The sequence below is a fragment of the Cupressus sempervirens genome, chromosome 10 (genome assembly GCF_028749045.1).
Source record: "Cupressus sempervirens isolate cs-2001-9-10 chromosome 10, ASM2874904v1, whole genome shotgun sequence".
Lineage (NCBI taxonomy): Eukaryota > Viridiplantae > Streptophyta > Pinopsida > Cupressales > Cupressaceae > Cupressus > Cupressus sempervirens.
In genome coordinates, this window is record NC_143127.1 from 598466893 (window position 1) to 598485721 (window position 18829).

At 37.7% G+C, this 18829-nt stretch overlaps 1 protein-coding gene across 8 annotated transcripts in view; it reads right to left on the reverse strand.

Moving 5' to 3' along the window:
• The window catches only part of LOC149535282 (choline-phosphate cytidylyltransferase 2-like), a 178561-nt gene that overhangs the window by 118926 nt on the left and 40806 nt on the right, over nt 1–18829 (reverse strand). Inside the window, exon 3 of one of the 8 annotated variants that reach the window (XM_089804693.1) lies at nt 10226–10412. The exons of 6 other annotated variants lie outside the window; for them this stretch is intronic. In XM_089804693.1, the coding sequence (XP_089660819.1) occupies nt 10226–10257 (32 nt within the window). In that variant the 5' untranslated portion in view covers nt 10258–10412. Of the gene's footprint in view, nt 1–10225; nt 10413–18829 lie in introns of those variants that run through there. One more of the 8 variants, XM_089804692.1, reaches the window with a different exon arrangement.

Consider the following 18829-nt stretch of genomic DNA (forward strand, 5'->3'; position numbering starts at 1 on the left):
TCAATCTTAATATTCCAATATGTATGATAATCTTAATATGGAAACACACAATTGAGTATGCATTCAAAGAACATGTCCACAACTAATGATGAACGACAATGAGGTATAAGTCAAATAAATAACAAGGGTGATGTAATATTCTGCCATGTCCTTTGTCTAGTATGATTAGTATTTGACAGCATTGACATTGCAATAAAGACTACAAGGCTTGTTAGCAGTTTTACACAAAATGAGAGATTTTAAGTGATTTATTTTAAAGAAAACAACCTAAATGAATAGCAAATACTTGTTCTTTCTAGTACCAAGCAGAGACTAGAAAATGTAAACACAACACAAAGCTTGAATTGGATTGTACGCACAAAATCTCAAGAAAATCAAAAGAGGGAACTGTGTATAAAGCTACAATCACCAGTTTAATAAAGTTTACAATTTAGAGCTTGCACTTTCAATAAAATCAATTTAACTCAAATAACACATACAAGATCAAAAATAAAACACGAACAGTAAGCTCAGTCGAAAACTATCCATAAAAGTTTACAATAATTTCGTCTAATAAATAAATGAAGAACAACTATAGTTGCTATGCTAGAAAAGATTTGCTTGTAACCTGATCAAGCTTACATACAATTTTGAATCCAAATACATCCAACTAAAATTTAAAATATTGAAAGACTTGTTTAATAAAAACATACATAAAAAATAGATATTCTAGGTAATCTAAAAAGAGGACATATTTTGTAATGTCCACTAATTTGTAGCCTTGTCAATATATTTGGAAACCCCAACATTCTTGGAGAGTGCCATCCTTTTCAGCATTGTGTCAGACAAAGAATTTTTTTAGAGGATCAAGGTGATTTTGTTGATAGTTTTGAAGTAAAATTTCATCAACTTTGGGTGCATTCCAAACTTCTTGGATGAATACCCATTTTAAAAAAGTATCAATTCTATTAAGTTGAATCTCTAGTTAGCTTTTGTGTATGTTGAAGAATTCAAAATTCACCTTCAGACTACTTCTGTGTTTTCTGTAACTTTGGGCAGATGAGCAAACACTAATATATAGATGTCTGCCCACATGTTTGTGTGTGTGTTTTTAAAAAGAGAGATTCAAATTTTATGGTTGCTGGAAACTATAACCGGCTCTACCATCAAGTAGCCAAACATTTTTAAGTCTGAGGAAAAGCTTAGAAACCTTTGTTTCAAGGCTTTAAAGCCTTTACATTTCCCAAACAACCTACAAAAGGGAGGCTTAAGGAGCTGCAGCACAAAAAAGACGTACATTTTTTGGAGTTGTCATACCACAAAGGGTAGTGTAGCACAAATTTTTTAAATAAAGTCAAACATGCTGACTCAATGTTGATTGGAGTTCCAACTGTCTCAGTAGAGGTCAGAAAACAAAAAAGGTAGGAATATGTGTAGTTATGAAAATTTAAATCAATTCTCCTTGAATATTTTGAGCATAACAGTTTACAAAAGAAGCATATGTATTAATCATTTGTAGCTTGAATATTCATCAATCACTAATTTTGTAATGGAAAGTTGTTTCCAGCATTGGGAGTTGCGATTTTTTGTTTTAGATCTAATTATTTGAGAATATCTGTTAAAACCTGAAACTCTGTTGGCTGGAAACTTATTAGAAATCTATACTGTATTTCTAAATCTGGATTCTAACTATATGAAAAGTGTTCGAATAGTGCCTGCTTGACGAAAATTGAGATAAGTTGCAAGTTTGGTAAACATTCTTGGGAAGCTTATTACAATGGTAGCAGAGCTGGTGGGCTTTGCAACCTGTTGGTGTCCAATCTTCTGTTGCAGATTGCAGAGTCTATACGATCGTCACTTGCATGACGAAGTTTCATCAATGTGAAAGATGAAGGCAAATCAAGAACTCATGATGCAATTTTTGCAAAAAATTCAAAAATATTAACAGAATTTAATAACATCATTAAAGAATCCAAAGAGGTTGAAAACTAACTTATCAGTTGGACAGATAGGGGAATTTCATGATGCACAATAGGAGAATGTCTTAACTGGAAATGAATGAAGTTGATTTTTTAAGACTACCTTTAAAGGAAGATAAGTATTTGAGCCTTCTTGAGGAAAATGACATAGAGCATCCTTGTGAAGAAAGGTTGGATCAGTAAGAAGATTGATATAACCAAGATGATGAAAATTACTTTCAAGTTCTCGATGACACACTCTAAATATAAGTATGTTAGATATAAGATTTTCATTGGATTTCACCATCTGGGTATTTCATGTTTGATCATTGCATTGTATTTCCAAGTTGATTGCATATTTTAAACATTCTCAAAGCAGCAATGGTGACAAACCCCTGCTCAATTAGATAGTTGCATGCTCATTCTCTATTTCATGTTATTGTACTAAAAGAGTTGGGGCAGACATTTCCCACTCATCAAGTCGTTTAAGAGCACTGCATTCGTGGGTTTCATATTACTGCATTGATTGAGTTGGAGTGGATAACCCCCACTCAACCAATTTGTTTATTAAAAGTATATGTAAATGTGGGTTTGAGTTGCATGCAGATAATCTGTAGCTAACCCACAACATTAAGTTGTATCTTGTTAGAGATTGGAGGAAAATGCAGCTGCACGGTGGTCTGGTTCACACTAGGGCCTGCATGCCCTAGCCCGACCTGTGTCTAGTGTTTGGGTCTGAGCTCTTTGGCAAGCTTTTTTGCTGATCTCGGGGGGAAGTCTCTTTGTTGGCAGGGGCATGCGCTGGTTGGACGGTGGTCTTGGCCATTTTTCAGCCCATGGGTGGGAGCCTTCAGTCTGAGACCCACCCTAGGTGTGTTCTCGGTGTGGGGCCTATGGGGTTTTGCAATTGTGGGGCTTTTGCCCCGTCTCTTTCTCATTTTGGTGAGTCCTGGTTCGTTTGCATGGGGGATCGAGACATAGCCTCTTCTCAAATTTCATTCGGACATATGGAGATGGGTAAGTCGTCTTCTTTGTTGCATGTTAGCGATAAGGATCTAAATAGTAAATCCCAATCTAGGGAAGGTGATTCCTCTGGAAAAGGGATGTTTCAATTAAGAAAAGTTAATGGATGTTTGTAGAGATCTGAGGATCGGCCAGTTTTGGTTATTCAACCTGCGCAAGTTTCGGAGGATGTCGAATACTGGTGCAATCATGCCCTCATTTGCAAATTTCTGGGCCTTCGCCTTTCTTTTCCTATGTTGGAGTCCTGGGCACGCCGTGTGTGGAACCCAGAAGAAGAGATGGAGATTTTGTTAGCGGCTAATAATTATTTTCTGGTTATCTTTTCAAGCATGTTGGATAGGAATAAGGCATTTGAAGGAGGCCCTTATTTCTTTAACCAAGTGGGGCTCTTCATCAAGCCTTGGCACACAGGCTTCAACTCTGTTGAGGAGATCCCCTCGCGAGTTCCTATGTGGATTCGCTTGGTGAGGCTTCCTTTAGAATTCTGGAGGGAAGATATTCTTCACTCAATCTCTTTGCTTCTTGGAAAACTTGTGGGTTCGGCTACACAAACTCAGGATCGTAAGCTAATTTCTTTTGCACGTATTTGTGTATAAGTTGATTTAAATAATCCGTTGCCAGATTCTATGAAGATTTGCATGGGATCATCTTCCTGGATCCAACAACTGGATTACAAGACCCTTCCATTTAGATGCAGAATTTTCCACTAATATGGTCATTTAGATCTCAGATGCCCCAGGAATAGGTCTTCCCCCTTGGCTGTCCCTAGACCTCCTAGGTTGGACAAGGGGAAGGCTCCTTTATCTAATGAACCTGTTGATAGCGAGGGCTTTATTCAAGTTAAGTCTCGTAACAAAGGAAAAGGTAAGAAGAGAACCTGGATAGACAGACAGAACGATGGTGCCTTTAACAGGTTTGATGCTCTTTGTGACTTGGTCCAAGAGGAAGGTTCTCCAATTGAGCTCTCTTCTGGGGCTAAAGGTTATCATGAGGTACAAGTTGAAGATGCGTAAAGGGAGGATCAGATTCTATCTTTAGTGGACCAACAGGCTGGACAGTTGGCTATTGATTTGCCTCCTCAAGTTCAGGATTCTGGAGACCTTCGAGGGTCACAGGATACGAAGGGCTCAGTTCTAGTAGCTCCTAATCCCCTTACTCCTAAGGGAACTTCAGATTATGTAAAGGGTAATAAAGCTCCTCCTATCTTAGGCATCCAGTAGAAATCATTCAAAAAGGGGCCTTTAGATAAACCAATGAAGAGTGGTAGGAAGACTGATCAAGAGAAGGTGAAGATCATGGGTGATATTTTGGTCGAGTCTGGGTCTGTGAAACCCATTGATTCTCACTTCTCCCACCCACATAAATGATTTTTTCCATGGAATGTAAGGGGGTTGAACAACATCCCCAGACAAAAGGTTGTTCGCAAATTAATTGAATCTCAATCTCCTGATGTGGTCTCTATTCAGGAAACCTTACAATGGATGGTTTGGCTAATTGTGCTTCGTAGATCTAGCCCCAAGGCTCTTGGCAAGGGGTGGGTGCTTTGAACATTTCAGTAGGGGTGGCTTGCTTCTAGAATCCAAGGAAAGTTTCCCCCTTATGGTGGATTTCTAGTCAATCCTCCATTTCATTGGTTGCCTCTAGTTTTCAGATTGGAGAAAGGTGTCTTTTATCCAATATTTATGCTCCTACTGACTTTTCAGGTAAGTCCATTTATGGGCTCAAATCAGATTCATCCAGGCCCTATACCCATTCCTCCCATGGATTATGGTTGGAGATTTTAATGTTGTTACTAGTCTGGATGAAAAACGAGGGGGGTTAGCCAGGCTGGACCCGTCTTCAAATCTGCTCAGGGATATGATTGGTTCCTTGAATCTCATTGATGTGAAGCCAACCAATGGTGTTTTTACATGGAATAATCGAAGATGTGGTGTTGAGGCTATCTCAAAAAGGCCTGACAGATTTTTGGTTTCCTACTATTGGATGAACAACAGGCGGATCACCAGTTCTGAAATTCTTGACTGGAGAGGCTCTAACCACTGGCCTATTAAGCTCTCCATCACCTCTTATAGAGTCACCAAAAATCCCTCTTTCAAATTTCACTTGATGCGGTTAAGAGACCTGTCTCTAAGAGACCTTATGTTGGATTGGTGGTATGAGGGGATACCTGCCCATGGGACGGCCATATTTACTTTCAGTAAGAGGCTTCAACATGTGAAGTATAGGCTTAAGAGATGGAATAAACAGTATTTTGGGAACCTATATGCTCAGAAGATAGCTGCTCAATCCAAGTTGGATAATATTACTTGTCAGATTCGGGACCAAGGGTTGACTTATGATTTGAGTAAAGCTGAATCCTCGGCTCTTAAGGGACTTCAAGAGTGGGAGCTTCGGGAGGAGATTTTCTGGAAGCAGAAATCTCATGTTCATTGGCTTTAGGAGGGGGATAGGAACACTGCTTTCTTTCATAACTCGGTTAAGGCTCGGAGGCAGGGGAATTCTATCTCCTCTCTTGTCTTAACTGATGGAGCTCGGATCTCTTCCTATGAAGAAATTTCTAGGGAAGCTGTCAACTATTTTTCCAGTCTTTTTACTAGGGAGGATTTTATTGTTGGGACCAAGGAGCAGGGCATCTTGGATTGTATCCCCCACCTAGTCCCTACTAAGATAAATGGGACCCTCTTAAGTCCTATCTCGTTCCCTGAATTGGAGAAAGTTGTGTTTAATATGAAAAAAGGTAAGGCCCCTGGCCCAGATGGATTTCCGATTGAGTTTTTTCAAGAATTATGGGAAATAATAAAGTTTGATCTCCTAGATGTGGTGCAAGAATCACATAGAAACAAACAGATGCTGAAGTCTTTGAATTCTACCTTCTTGGCTGTCATACCTAAGAAGGAAGGGGCTAATCGGTTAGATCAATTTAGGCCTATATCGTTATGTAATGTTGTCTATAAGATCATCAACAAATTGATTGCTAAGAGACCCAAACCACTCCTTGGTTCTTTGATCTCTGCTGAACAAAGTGGCTTTGTTGAAGGAAGACAAATTCTGGATGGGGTTGTGATAGCAATGGAGGTTGTTCACTCTATGGCTACATCTAAGGAGAAAGCTATGTTCATTAAACTTGACATGGCTAAAGCTTATGATCGGGTGAGTTGGGTGTTCTTATAGAAAATTCTTTTGGCTTTTGGCTTTGATGAGCAGGTGAATTGGGTTTTTAGCTGTGTGACCTCATCCTCCTCCTCAATTCTCATTAATGGGGAACCTTCAGAATTTTTTGGTGCTTCTCGAGGACTTCGGCAAGGGGACCCTTTATCTCCCTATTTATTCATTATCATGGCAGAGGGTCTTAGCAGATTTATAAAATCTTAGGTGAGGCAGGGTCTTATCCAAGGTTGGAGCTGGCAAAATAATTTTCCTTCCTACTCTCATCTTCAGTTTGTGGATGACATCGGGTTGTTGGGCATGGTTAGAACGAATGAGGCAGTGAATTTCAAGAAAACTTTGGATATCTATTTGAAAGCCTTAGGTCAGAGAATTAATGATGATAAGTCTTCCATTTATTTCTTTAATACTCCTCGGCTTATTCAAAGCAGGATTGCCAAAATTCTTACATTTCAAATCGGTTCCCATCCTTTGATGTACCTTGGGGTTCCTTTATCCTTGGGATCTCAACGTAGAGGCTACTGGCAAGGGATTTTGGATAAACTTAGGAGTAAGGTTAGTCACTAGACTTACAAATGATTATCTTCTACTAGGAGAGTGGTTCTCCTAAAGACTGTGGTGCAGTCTCTCCCCATTTATAGGTGTTGTGTTTAGGTCTCCCCTTCCAATTTTTTGAGAGATTTTGATGCTTTATCTCGACAATTCCTTTGGTCTGGTAGCCTTCTATCCTCGAAGTGGAGCATAGTCAAGTGGGAGTTTGTGTGTAAGTCGAAGCATGCTGGAGGCCTTGGGCTTAGATCGATGGCTCTTGTTGCCATAGCTTTGGCTGCCAAGCTCTACTGGGGGTGGTGCAACAATCACGATCAAGATTGGGCTAAGATTCTTGCCCACAAATATTTTCCTGGTGCTGATTGCCTTGATGTACCATGGCTTGCTTTGGTGGGTAAAGGTTCTTGTGTTTGGGAAACTCTCAAAAAGGGAGCCCAACTTATTAAGGAGGGCCTCTTCTGGATTTGTAACAAAGGCTCGATTACTCTGTTTTGGCAGGTTTCTTGGGACGGCCACCCTCCCATTCTCTCTAGCTTCCCCCATCTTCAGCCTCTTTGCCATATTTTTACTAATGCTGGATGGTTTAAGGTGGAGCATTTCAAGATTGTCAAGCATATGGGTCAGGTGGAGGTGACTTGCTCGAAGGACCCTCAGGAGTGGCCCGTGGGTGGTTTTGATGAGGATCGTGTTCTTCTTTCTAAAGCTTTCGAGAGTAGGTTTTGCAGCTCCCTTAATGTGAAGGATGTTTTGGCTTGGAGTCCTAGCCCAAAAGGTAAATTTACTATGGCTCAAGGCTATGCTATACTTGACAGGAACTTACATGGTCTAGCTAAGGTGCACTGGTGGAAGAAGGTTTGGAATAACTTTTTGTGGCCCAAATGTAATTTTTTCTTATAGTTGTTGGCTCAGAAGAAATGTCTCACTTGCGAGAATCTTCGCAAACGAAGTTTTTAGGGACCTTTTGTTTGCTTCCTTTGTTTGAACAATGAGGAATGTACCTCTCACTTGTTTTTTCTCTACCCTTTTTCAAGAGAGATATGGCATAGATGGTGGGAGGCTTGGCATCATGGTTGTATTCATGCTACCTCTCTAATTGATTTTTGGAAAAGTTTGGGCAGACCTCTAGCGAAGACTTCTTTCTTGCAGGTAGCTTGGACACTTGGGCCGATTTTCATTCTCTGAAACCTTTGGCTGGAGAGGCACTGCAGAATTTTTTGTGACTCCAAATTAGGAAGTTTTCAATTGTGGAAGATGATTCTTAGTAGGCTTCAAGGCAAAGTGTGATATGTCTGAACGTATTGATCTTGGTGATCATGCTATTGTGAGGAATTTAAACCTAGGTGATAATGGACGGAGATGCACTCTTGGAAAAAGACCTCGCCGTATCAAGCAACGGGTTTATCAGGATGGGAGGTGGACTCCTCCCCCGGCTGGGATCTTGAAGATTAATATGGACGGTTCTTCTCGAGGGAACCTTGGACATGCTAGTATTGGGGGTATAGGCAGAGATAATGATGGTGGTACAGTTTTTCTCTTCTCTATTTACAAAGGTCAACACTAATCTTATGGAGGTCCTTGCTATGAAGATTGTTATTGAGAGAGGATGCTCTTTAGGCTGGAAGAGGATCATCTATGAGTTTGATTCTTAGATTGTTGTGGATATGTTGAATAACCAGATTTTGGAGGATGTTAGTTGGCAATTAGCCTCTTTAGTCAGACAAACTCTAAGTCATTGTAGTTCCTTGGACTCTATCTCCTTTCGTCATATCCCTAGAGAATGGAACAAAGTGGCTGATTGTTTGGTGAAGTGGGCTTCAAAGAATGTGGATGGTTGGGATATTAGTGGTAGGGATGAGTTACCTTTTGAGTATCGTGGAATCGTTGGCAACTGTTATTGGAAGATAGGAATATGTAGTGTTGTTGTGGGCCTTTGGCCTTTGCTCTGTATTTTGGATTTGATTGAATAAATTTGTACCCCTCTATTTCAAAAAAAAAAAAGTAGTATCTTGTTACATTTGAGGTGGTTTTACACCCATGTCCTTGTTTGATAAATAATTGATATAATCTCCATCCAAATCACAAGGTTTGAATTCAAGTTTGTGTTCAACAACAATAAAATTTGAATGAGGTGAACAAGGGGGAAATTTTTGACATTAAATTTTCCTTATATATTTAATTTGTTTAATCATATAACAAATCCACAAAATTATCAAAATGTATTAAAAGAATAAAATTTAATAGGTGTGACTAATACCTCTTCTAATATTTTGCCACCCTTTCTCCCATATTTGAGGGCGTTCTCTCTTTTGAGATTGGCAACTAGAGATTTATAACAACTAAGTCTCTATGCACATTAAGTATTATTGGCCATGTGGAGGCATGTACTATTTTTTAATTGACTATATATTTGTAAGTGTTTTAATAAAATGATGATGCATGGGGTGTTTTACCTAAAAGGGTTTTCTCAATGTATATGTGTAAAATCTATGCTCACATAGATTCTCATTTTATTTTATTTATATTTTTGTCTATAATTATTAGTATCCTAAGATCCTAACTTCTAGGAGGTTAAGATCTATGCCCCTGAAGTTATAAATGAAAATGTTAACAAAAGTGGCATATATATTAAAGAAACCCTAATCATTTGGATGGTTAAGATATGAAGGGAAAATGGAAAGATAAGGCTTTCCCAGAACCAGTTGCTGGTTTACTATTTCCCAGCATTATTGGTTCTTGTTCACACCTACTAGAGGACTATCCCTTTCTAGAGTCTAACACTTCCTCTCGACATGAATTGTTTAGTATGATAAAATGTGATCTAAAATATGATGACCTTAAAAGAAAATTTTGAGGCACATCACAATTACTACAACATCATCCCTCAAGTTAACAAATTGGCCAACAATTATGACAAGCAAAAGAATGAAAATCTCAGTTACCCCAAGATTCTGAGAACACTGCCAGGGGATGAAGGGATGAGTTTCGAAGATGACGATTTTTCAGGCCATTTTTGGGGGCAAGGGACAGCAAAGGGGATAGCTATATATAACATAGGGAAACTTTCATATATATATGGACATTTCAAATATTCATATGATGACATTGATAATGCATTCATCAGACATGATAGATCTTTAATACATAACATTTGTATTGAATTGCGAGTTCAAATGAGAGTTAGAAAAAAAATCAAAAATAATAATAGTTTTCATATTCAATTTCAGTATCCATGTGATATTGTACACAAATTACAACAAAATACCCGAAGGCTGCAAGTTTCAATTTCAATTACAACATGAAAATACAAAAAATAGAATTACATGTCTGATAAAAGGGTCATTGATGTCAATAAAAAGTCTACAAATGTTCTTCTGCATATGTGTGGTTCAAACAGAGAGCATACATCCAGACATGACTATTTGTATAATGTTTTATTCATAACAAAATCTCAGATAGTTTTTAAAAGAAAATTCTTTTGAAAAGATTCTGTAAATCTGTTAAAATATTCTATAAAATCACTAGGGTAAATAATTGTATGATTCGATACTTACAGGCAATATATTTGCGTATGTTCTGATATCATTTGCTCTCAAGAAACATATAAATGGCTAAGACCTTTCAAATGGTATTGAAGTGCTGCTGTGCGAAAACTCTTGTCTGAATTTTTCCTTTTGACCGCATTCATTCTGATCTGGAGACATCATTTGTAGTGATGGTATCGAACTAAGTAGAAAGCCGCTGTATTAAACAGAAAATATATATGATGTGAAGTATGTATCGTGTTGGGCTGCTTGGGATATGCTGAGACCATTAATATTCACCTTGTCATATTGTTTAGTGATACAAACAAGTTTAATAGACAAAAAAATAATTATTCAAATAGTGGTTCGAAATCTCTTATGCCTGTGTTAAAAATTGTTAAAGTTTTAAAAAGAACCGGTGCTTGTCGGGGGTGGCTGTTTGTCTGCTAGCCCATTCTATGAGAAAAAGACAAAACCTTCTGCCACGTAGCTGTTTGATGTGATTTATTAGCGCCAAATCAAATAGTCTCGACATTAACGCTTGGACTCAATAAACTTGACATGCGATTAGTTACTAATACGTTTGTTATGGGCTGTGTATGTTAAGAGACTGTCGGTTTTGGATAATATGATAGAAAGTTCGGAAAGGATTGCAACTAATGACTGAATTCTCTTTGGAAGGCCGTTCAGTTGGAAGTTTGTTTTGACAAAATTGGATGTTGATCACAGTGGCTGTTCAGATGGAAGTTTGTTTTGACAAAATTGGATGTTGATCACAGCAAAAGACTGGTATTGAAATTCTAAGAACTCATGTTCAGACATTTATTTTCTCTGACATATTCATGATCTATAACTATAAATTGAATATTGAATCACTTGCTAAAATCAATTTGATAAGACTGAGAATTTGGAGTTTAGTAATAATACAGAGAATAATACAGTGAAACTACAGCAGTATCAAAAGTATTTCCGATTGTGATAGTCTACAGAGGGATATTATGTGTGGTTAACAACTTCAATATATCGATTTCAGATTCTTATGGACAGTCAGTTTGTTTAAGTATGTAATTTTGCAGACCTTCAAAGAGTCGTTAAGATGTGTCAGTATATAATTTCAATCAGTTTAATTCTCATCAACATAGAAGTTTTCCAGTTGAAGGTGTTGATCATTCTATTTTGAAGACTATCCTTCTGAATCTTATATGTATATGTTCTAAGACTGAACACAGACTGATAATCGATTTTAACTGGACAATCTCATTGTATCAAAACATTGTAAAGTTGTTTGGGGTGGGAGCCCTGAATATTGTGCCCACTTTTGTAAGAGTTGTTGCTCTTGAATTAGGGGTTTGGAGACTCCTTAGGGTTGGAGCCCTTAAAATTTCTAATTGATTCAGATCTGTGAGGCTGGAATAGGACAGTAGATCCTAGCATCATTTCTCACCTTAGTTTTCTCATGCATTGGATTTCCACGTCACATGCTCGTGCATTGTTCCTTATGGATTGCCACTTGATCTCTTGGTGCTTGTTTTATATTCTGTTTTGATCAGATCCTTTGAAGCTTTTGCATAAAGATTGAACTAAATCGCAAAGTGTACTAAGTTTTATACACTGCTAATCAAACCCCCCCTGCCACGCCAGCCCAGCCTCCTCCTCTTATTAGTGAATTTGTGTTCTTCAGTACATTGTTTCCCCTAATCTACCTCTTCCAGCATTGCAATAAAATCAGAGTCCTCTGAGTCATTGTCATTGTCAGGGTCTGACTCATCCAATGAAATCTCAACTGATACCTCATGTACCACCTCCTCGTCAACTTGTGCAGGATCTTCAAGATCAGCATCCCTTCATAAAGTTGGAATCTATTGATACTCTAGGGTCTAATAACTACTACTCCACTCATCTAGAGGTATGACTATTCCTCTCGATGGAGTGTGTACTAGCATTTTTTATGACACCTAGAATAGCTGAGATGAAACAGCAAACATATCTGCAAAATGCAAAAAAAAAAATTCAAAAAAAATTAATTGAAAAGTTGGAAACTTTGAAAATTGAACATAATTGTAATATTAAAATCAGACATTTAAAATAGGAAATCAGCAATTTAAAATTTAATAAAATTGACAATATAATGATGTACATAGCAAGGTCTTACCTCACAATGGACCACTAATCATCATCAAGGATCCTTTATTTGATGGCTTCCCTTCAATATAGCTGGAATTAGACCATGTCTTCCACACAATCACCGTAATCAATTTTATAGGCTTGTGTACCTCAAACATCCTCTATAACCATTTGAATATTTCTAGCTTCTACCACCACTTGCTTCACCCAATCCATTTTCCATGTCTTTCAATGCATGAACACATTATGGAGCCCAAAAGATGTACTTGTAAACACTGTCCACCATCATACCAGCCCATTTGCATACATGTGCTAAGTTGGTGACCACCTCTATGGCCTCTCTAAAAATGCTAAATTAGAAATCTACATTCTTACGCTTGCATGAACTATCCACAATTCTAAGGCATTTACAATGACATCAAAGAGGGGCCAATGTCTAATATTGGTACCCATTCATCACAATATAACAGCCCATCTTGATCCAAGTTTTCCTCATATCCTCCATTAAGAATATAATCTTCAAATATTCTGTGTCTAGGAGAGCAGTGCACATTTCATGATCTCAAGGGAGACAAATAAGGGACTAAGAGAAGCTATATCTTTGATCATTTGTCTCAAATAAGACGAATTGACCACGTGAAATGGGCTGGAGTGGGCATGAAAAAAATTGGCAGTGGAAGTCTTTTACATCTTATGCCTGCATATCAAACACACTTGCAACCATCCATGGCCTCTCACCAACACTAACATTCCTCTCTCCTCTTGTGGCAATATCACAACTACCACTACTGAACATAATATTAATTTAATTTAGATTGTAGGTAATTTAAAATTTTATTTGAACTGTTTATTGATCTCAATCCAATAGTATAACTAGAATTATGAGTCAATGTGATTTATCTTTGATTTACAAAGACTCTAATATTGTTATCAATACAATATTGCCAAACTATGATGAGAGAACAAGTTTATTGTGTAAGTATAGTTTTGTGCAAACTTGAGGAGGTATATTTTATCTTTCTGTTGTATCTTGTAATTGCACTACTTTGTTTTCTGTACATTCCAAGATACATCATTGATGGATGCTTATAATGTAATGAATTGACATGCCTACTGTAGAGGCATGTCCCTAAATAAACATAGTTCATGTAGGGACAGATCTCCATATGAGATGTGTCCCATATGCAAATTGTGTATTGGCACCAATTCATAACACAATCTAACAATGGTTGTTATGTTTAATGAACAGTTTAACAATTATTATTATCGATGGTGAATAAATTTGTTGTCAGGAAACTTGGGTAGTTAAACGGTTGGCATAACCGAGGGAGTTGCATGGGTGCGATGGTTTGCCTCACACTCCCTCGAGCATTACATGTATGAAATCTCTACATAGAACGAGATATGGAAAGTGTGGAAATACTATTGTATATGGTGATCATTGAATGAATAAAATGCTATCGAGTTCTCTCCATATTTTGTGTTGAATATATTACTTTTTTGTCTGTATGCAATAAGTTCCTTTTACTCCACGGGTGAACATTTGGTGTCATTGCCAATCGAAGTGGGGAAGTGACAAAGGTCATGGAATACAGTGATTAAATGGGACTTCCTGTTAGCAAAAATGTCATCACCAATGATGGAGTTACAGAGCTCTTTGAAGGGGGACATGCGCTAACCACAAACTTGCACATTTTGTTTCAGGCGGCCATCAAAACTTTTTTACGAATAGAAGCTACATAGGAAAAAGTTGCCGAAGATATTGTCCAGGACGCATTGAATGTAAGCCCTGCCGCAAACAAGTTGTTGGATCACCTGCCCCATCTACTAGCACAAGCATCCCTTACGCAAACAAACCGAAGGGAGGAAATTGAGCAAGAACAATGCTGCCAGCAGATCCTACGGAATTTTGTTGAGAATAACCGTCAATAGGAAGAAGAACGCGATGAAACCCAACGAAGGAAAAACCCATGGATAGTAAACCTAGAGAAGGGGGAATAAAAAGAACAATATAAATCTATAATGACGTCATACAGTTGACCTAGTTGTACAGGAATATGAATTAATAAAAAAATTAATAATTAACATAATGTTTTGTTAGAGAATTTATGCTCAATTTATTGAATATAGGAATAAGAAAGACAAATCGGATGCCTTGGAAGCCACACATGAAGTGTTGATTATTGCACAATAAGTAGAATGTTGACGAAGGCTAAGGCAACTCGCCAAAGGAAAACCTACTAAAGGGATTCTTGAAGGGGACCACGGAGGTTTCACTGAAGGTGACCATCGGGTCATTACGGGAGGTGCAGCAACCGAAGGGGAACCCCACGGTTCCCCCCAGCGAATAAGTAGCAAAGAACTACTCAAGGAAACACAACAAAGGCTAAAATTTATTGGGGAAGCACGATAACAATTTATAAACCTATCTCACACGCCCTGGATGGAGGAAACATGAAGCAAGAGTGAAGAGGGAAGCAATGCGGCTAGAGGTGTAGAAGCGGCACGAGCGCAAGGTAGCCAAGACACCCGGTTTGATCCTCGCATGCCGAACGAGGGGATACAATCAGGTAGAAAAAACTTTGTGTTCAACCCCACCACACCTCAATGCAATACAGGTAACGCGGGTGCGCAATCACAAATGTTGCCACCACCATGAGGGGCACAACTGGTACAACAGCCGACAGTTATGGCATAATAAGCAATAATTGCCCAAGTTCATGGGTGAGGCGAAGGAGGATCATGTCCGTCATTCCCAAACTTGCGGGATTATCTAGACGACTAATGGACTCACTAATTAGGATGAGTGGGTCAGCCAATTTCCCGCAAAACTAAGGGAGGGAGCCATTGACTAGTACTCTGGTGTGGATAAAACCAAATTGACGACATGGCCAAAGCTAAAGAAGGAATTTGAGACGGAATTCAAGTTTTTGCGAGACAACAATGAAATCCTTGTCAAAATCTATGGTCTGAAACAAGGCAAGAATGAGTCTATTACAGCATATATGCAACGGCTAAAAGAATTACTAGGAAAGATGGAATGTGCACTAACAGACGAACTGAAGAGGCAATGGTTCATCAAGGGACTGAAAACTCCCCTCCAAAAGAAAATGAAGATCTTACCTCCTACGTCGTATGAAAATGCTTACAACTATGAGATGGATTTGGAGAGGGAAAATAAGACCTCCAAGAAAAACAAGTCATCAAACAAGGTTACATGGGGACAGGGGTACTTGGGGCACTTAGGGTACCGGTACAAGTACAAGTATGACTATTTTCAAAATAGGGGATGGGGGTACTTGGATATGTCAAACTTTAATTTTAATTATACTTTTTATATTTATAGTAAATCTGAAATTATGACAATGGTTTTTCAAAACAAGAGCAATGATAAAGTTTGCAACTATAATGTATTGTTTTCAATTTCACAATTGCTATATTCTTGTAATAATAATATATGATAAATGTTCAAAAGCATAACAGAGAAGGCAAACTTTAAACATGAACAAGAATATCATAAATCATATGACAATGACATATTGGAAATGATAAACTTCTAACTTGAATAGTGATAAAGTTTACTGTTAACCAATATTGTATCAAAGTTTCAAACTGATTAGGTTTTGAATTAAGCTTGATAAACAACAAGCTGGTACACAAACAAAAAATCAAAGAAAAAAATCATAAATCTTAATCAAGGTCCTTAGTTGTGATGTCCTCCACTAAGTACCCGGTACTTGGGTACGTGGGTACGTATATCGAGGATGTAGGTACAAGTGCCCATGCAACCTTGTCATCGGATGATGAGTCCTCAAAGAAAAGAAGTGAAGAGGAATCGAGTAAAAATTTATGTGCCGTAGAGAAAGACCTCTGGAGGATGATGAAAGAACTCAAGGAAACAAATGGAGATTTAGCAAAACAGTGGAGCGCAAAGTGTGTTGTACCGATTGCAAAGAAGCCAGACACACGAAAGGTTATTGTCCAAAGAAATCCTTATGTGACATCTACTAGATCATGGGACATTCCACTAAAGAATGTCGCTATAACATTAGAGCCAGGAACCAACAAGTGTTCATATAGGAAGAACCCTCTACATTTGGAACGGGTGCTCAATAAAAGAACAATATTGCGACATCCGGTGGAACCGGTGGGGAGGCCAAGGGAATAGCAATAACAACAATAACCACACCCACATCTAGTATGTGGCAAAAGGAAGACCAACAATATGATGTAGAAATTGCAATCACTAGGGACACTTTGCCCAGGATTGCCAAAAGGAGGAAACACCGCATAAGTTGTGCAGATGGTGTAAGTCAAGAGACTATGAGGACACCAACTACCTGAAGCCTAGCGTCAACCTCCTCGATGTCAAAGGGAGAGGTATGGAGGAAGAAATCCTAGCAATCACACAAGCACAAGCCAAGAAGACCACATATCCTGACCCTTGTATAGAAAAACAAAGGGTGATTGTATACCTTGATGATATATTAATCTACAATAAAACTAACAACGAACACCTTGAACATATCAAAAAAGTTTTGCAGAGCTTGAAAAAAGAGAAGTTGTTGATAAATCTAAAGAAAAGTTTGTTTATGAAGGAGTAACTTGCATATCTTGGTTTTGTGATTTTTGCTGATGGTTTGAGGATGGATCCTGAAAAAGTAAGGGCTATTCTTGATTGGCCTACACCTAAGAATGTTGGGGAAGTTAGATCATTTCATGGATTGGCAAGTTTCTACAAAAAGTTTATCAGGAATTTCAGTTTAATTTGTAATGCTATGATAGAGACTGAGAGGTGATAAAAAGAATTTCAAATGGACACATGGAGCAAATAGAAGTTTTGAAAGATCAAAGGAAAAGACGCTATACTACCTGTTCTTGTTTTGCCTGATTTTAACAAATATTTCAAGTTGATCGTGATGCTAGTGATAATGCCATTGGCGTTGTTTTGAGTAAAGAAGGTAAGCTTGTAGCTTTCTACAATGAGAAATTAAATGATTCTAAGAGGAAATATTTAGTCTATAATCAAGAATTCTATGCAATTATTCAAGCCTTGAGGAAATGGAGACATTATTTGATGCCTAGAGAATTTGTGTTACACAGTCATCATAAAGCTTTACAATATTTGGGAAGTCAGAATAAGTTGAACTAGAGACAAATGGAGTTGGTTGAGTACTAGTTGAACTTTTCTTTCATGTTGAAATATAATAGTGGGTAGTCTAATAAGGTAGCAGATGCCTTGAGCAAAAGAAAAAGTTTGTTAAAAAAATAAAGAGTTGAAGGGCTTGGATTTGAGGATTTGAAGAACTTGTATGAAACTGACCCTGATTATGCAAAACCTTGGAAAGCTTGTAAGAACCTTATGAAAAATTAACAAGATAAGTGGGTTGATTATTTCATTCAGGAAGATATGTTAATAAGGGAATTCAGTTGTGTATATCGAGAAGATCTATAAGGGAGAATATCATTAAAGAGAAACATAGTGGAGGACTTGCAGGACATTTTGGTATTGATAAGACAATGAAAATGATTTCACAGAGATACTTTTGGCTACAGACACATAAGGATGTTCAAAGATGATAGAGAGTTGCAAAATATGTCAAGTTGCTAAAGGTAGTATTCAGAATGTTGGATTGTACACACCTTTGCCTATTCCTTGCAGACCCTGGGAAGATATCAGTATGGATTTTGTGTTGGGATCGCATAGAACTCAGAGAATTAATGATTCTATCTCTATAGTGGTTGACAAATTTTCTAAAATAGCACATTTCATACCTTGTAAGAAGACATTAGATGCAGTACATATAGCAAACCTATTTTTCAAAGAGATTTTGAGACTTCATGGATTGCCTAAGACTATTGTTTTTGAAAGAGATACTAAGTTTTCTGGTTATTTTTAAGGAACAATTTGGAAGAAGTTGAAACTGATCTTAAGTTAAGTTCTACATTTCATCCACAGACTGATGGGCAAACTGAAGTTGCAAACAAAAGCTTAGGTAACCTTTTGATATGTTTCATTGGGGATAAACCTTCTAATTGGGATTTGATTTTGGCACAAGTTGAGCTTGCATATAAAAATTCAATGAATAGAAGTTAAGAAGACTCCTTTTGAGATTGTAAATGGCATTAGTCCTAAAGGAACTACAGAGTTGAGGAATTTGAACAATGAATTGAAACATAGTGTTGAAGTTGAAGAATTTGTGGACTTTATGAAAAGTTTACATGGAGTAAAAAGTAATCTATGTGACAGTAATCAAGGATATAAAGACAAAGAAAAAAGAAGAGGAGACATAAGACTTTTGAGGTTGGAGATGAGTTTTGATACATTTGAAGAAGAACAGATTTCCAATTGGTACATACAGAAGCTGAAGATGAAGAAGTTTAGACCTTGTAGAATCTTGAAGAAACATGACAGTGGTAATACTTTAGAGGTTGAATTGCCTGAGGATATGGATATTTCACCTGTGTTTAATATTTCAGACATCTTTGAGTATCATGAATCAAATGAAG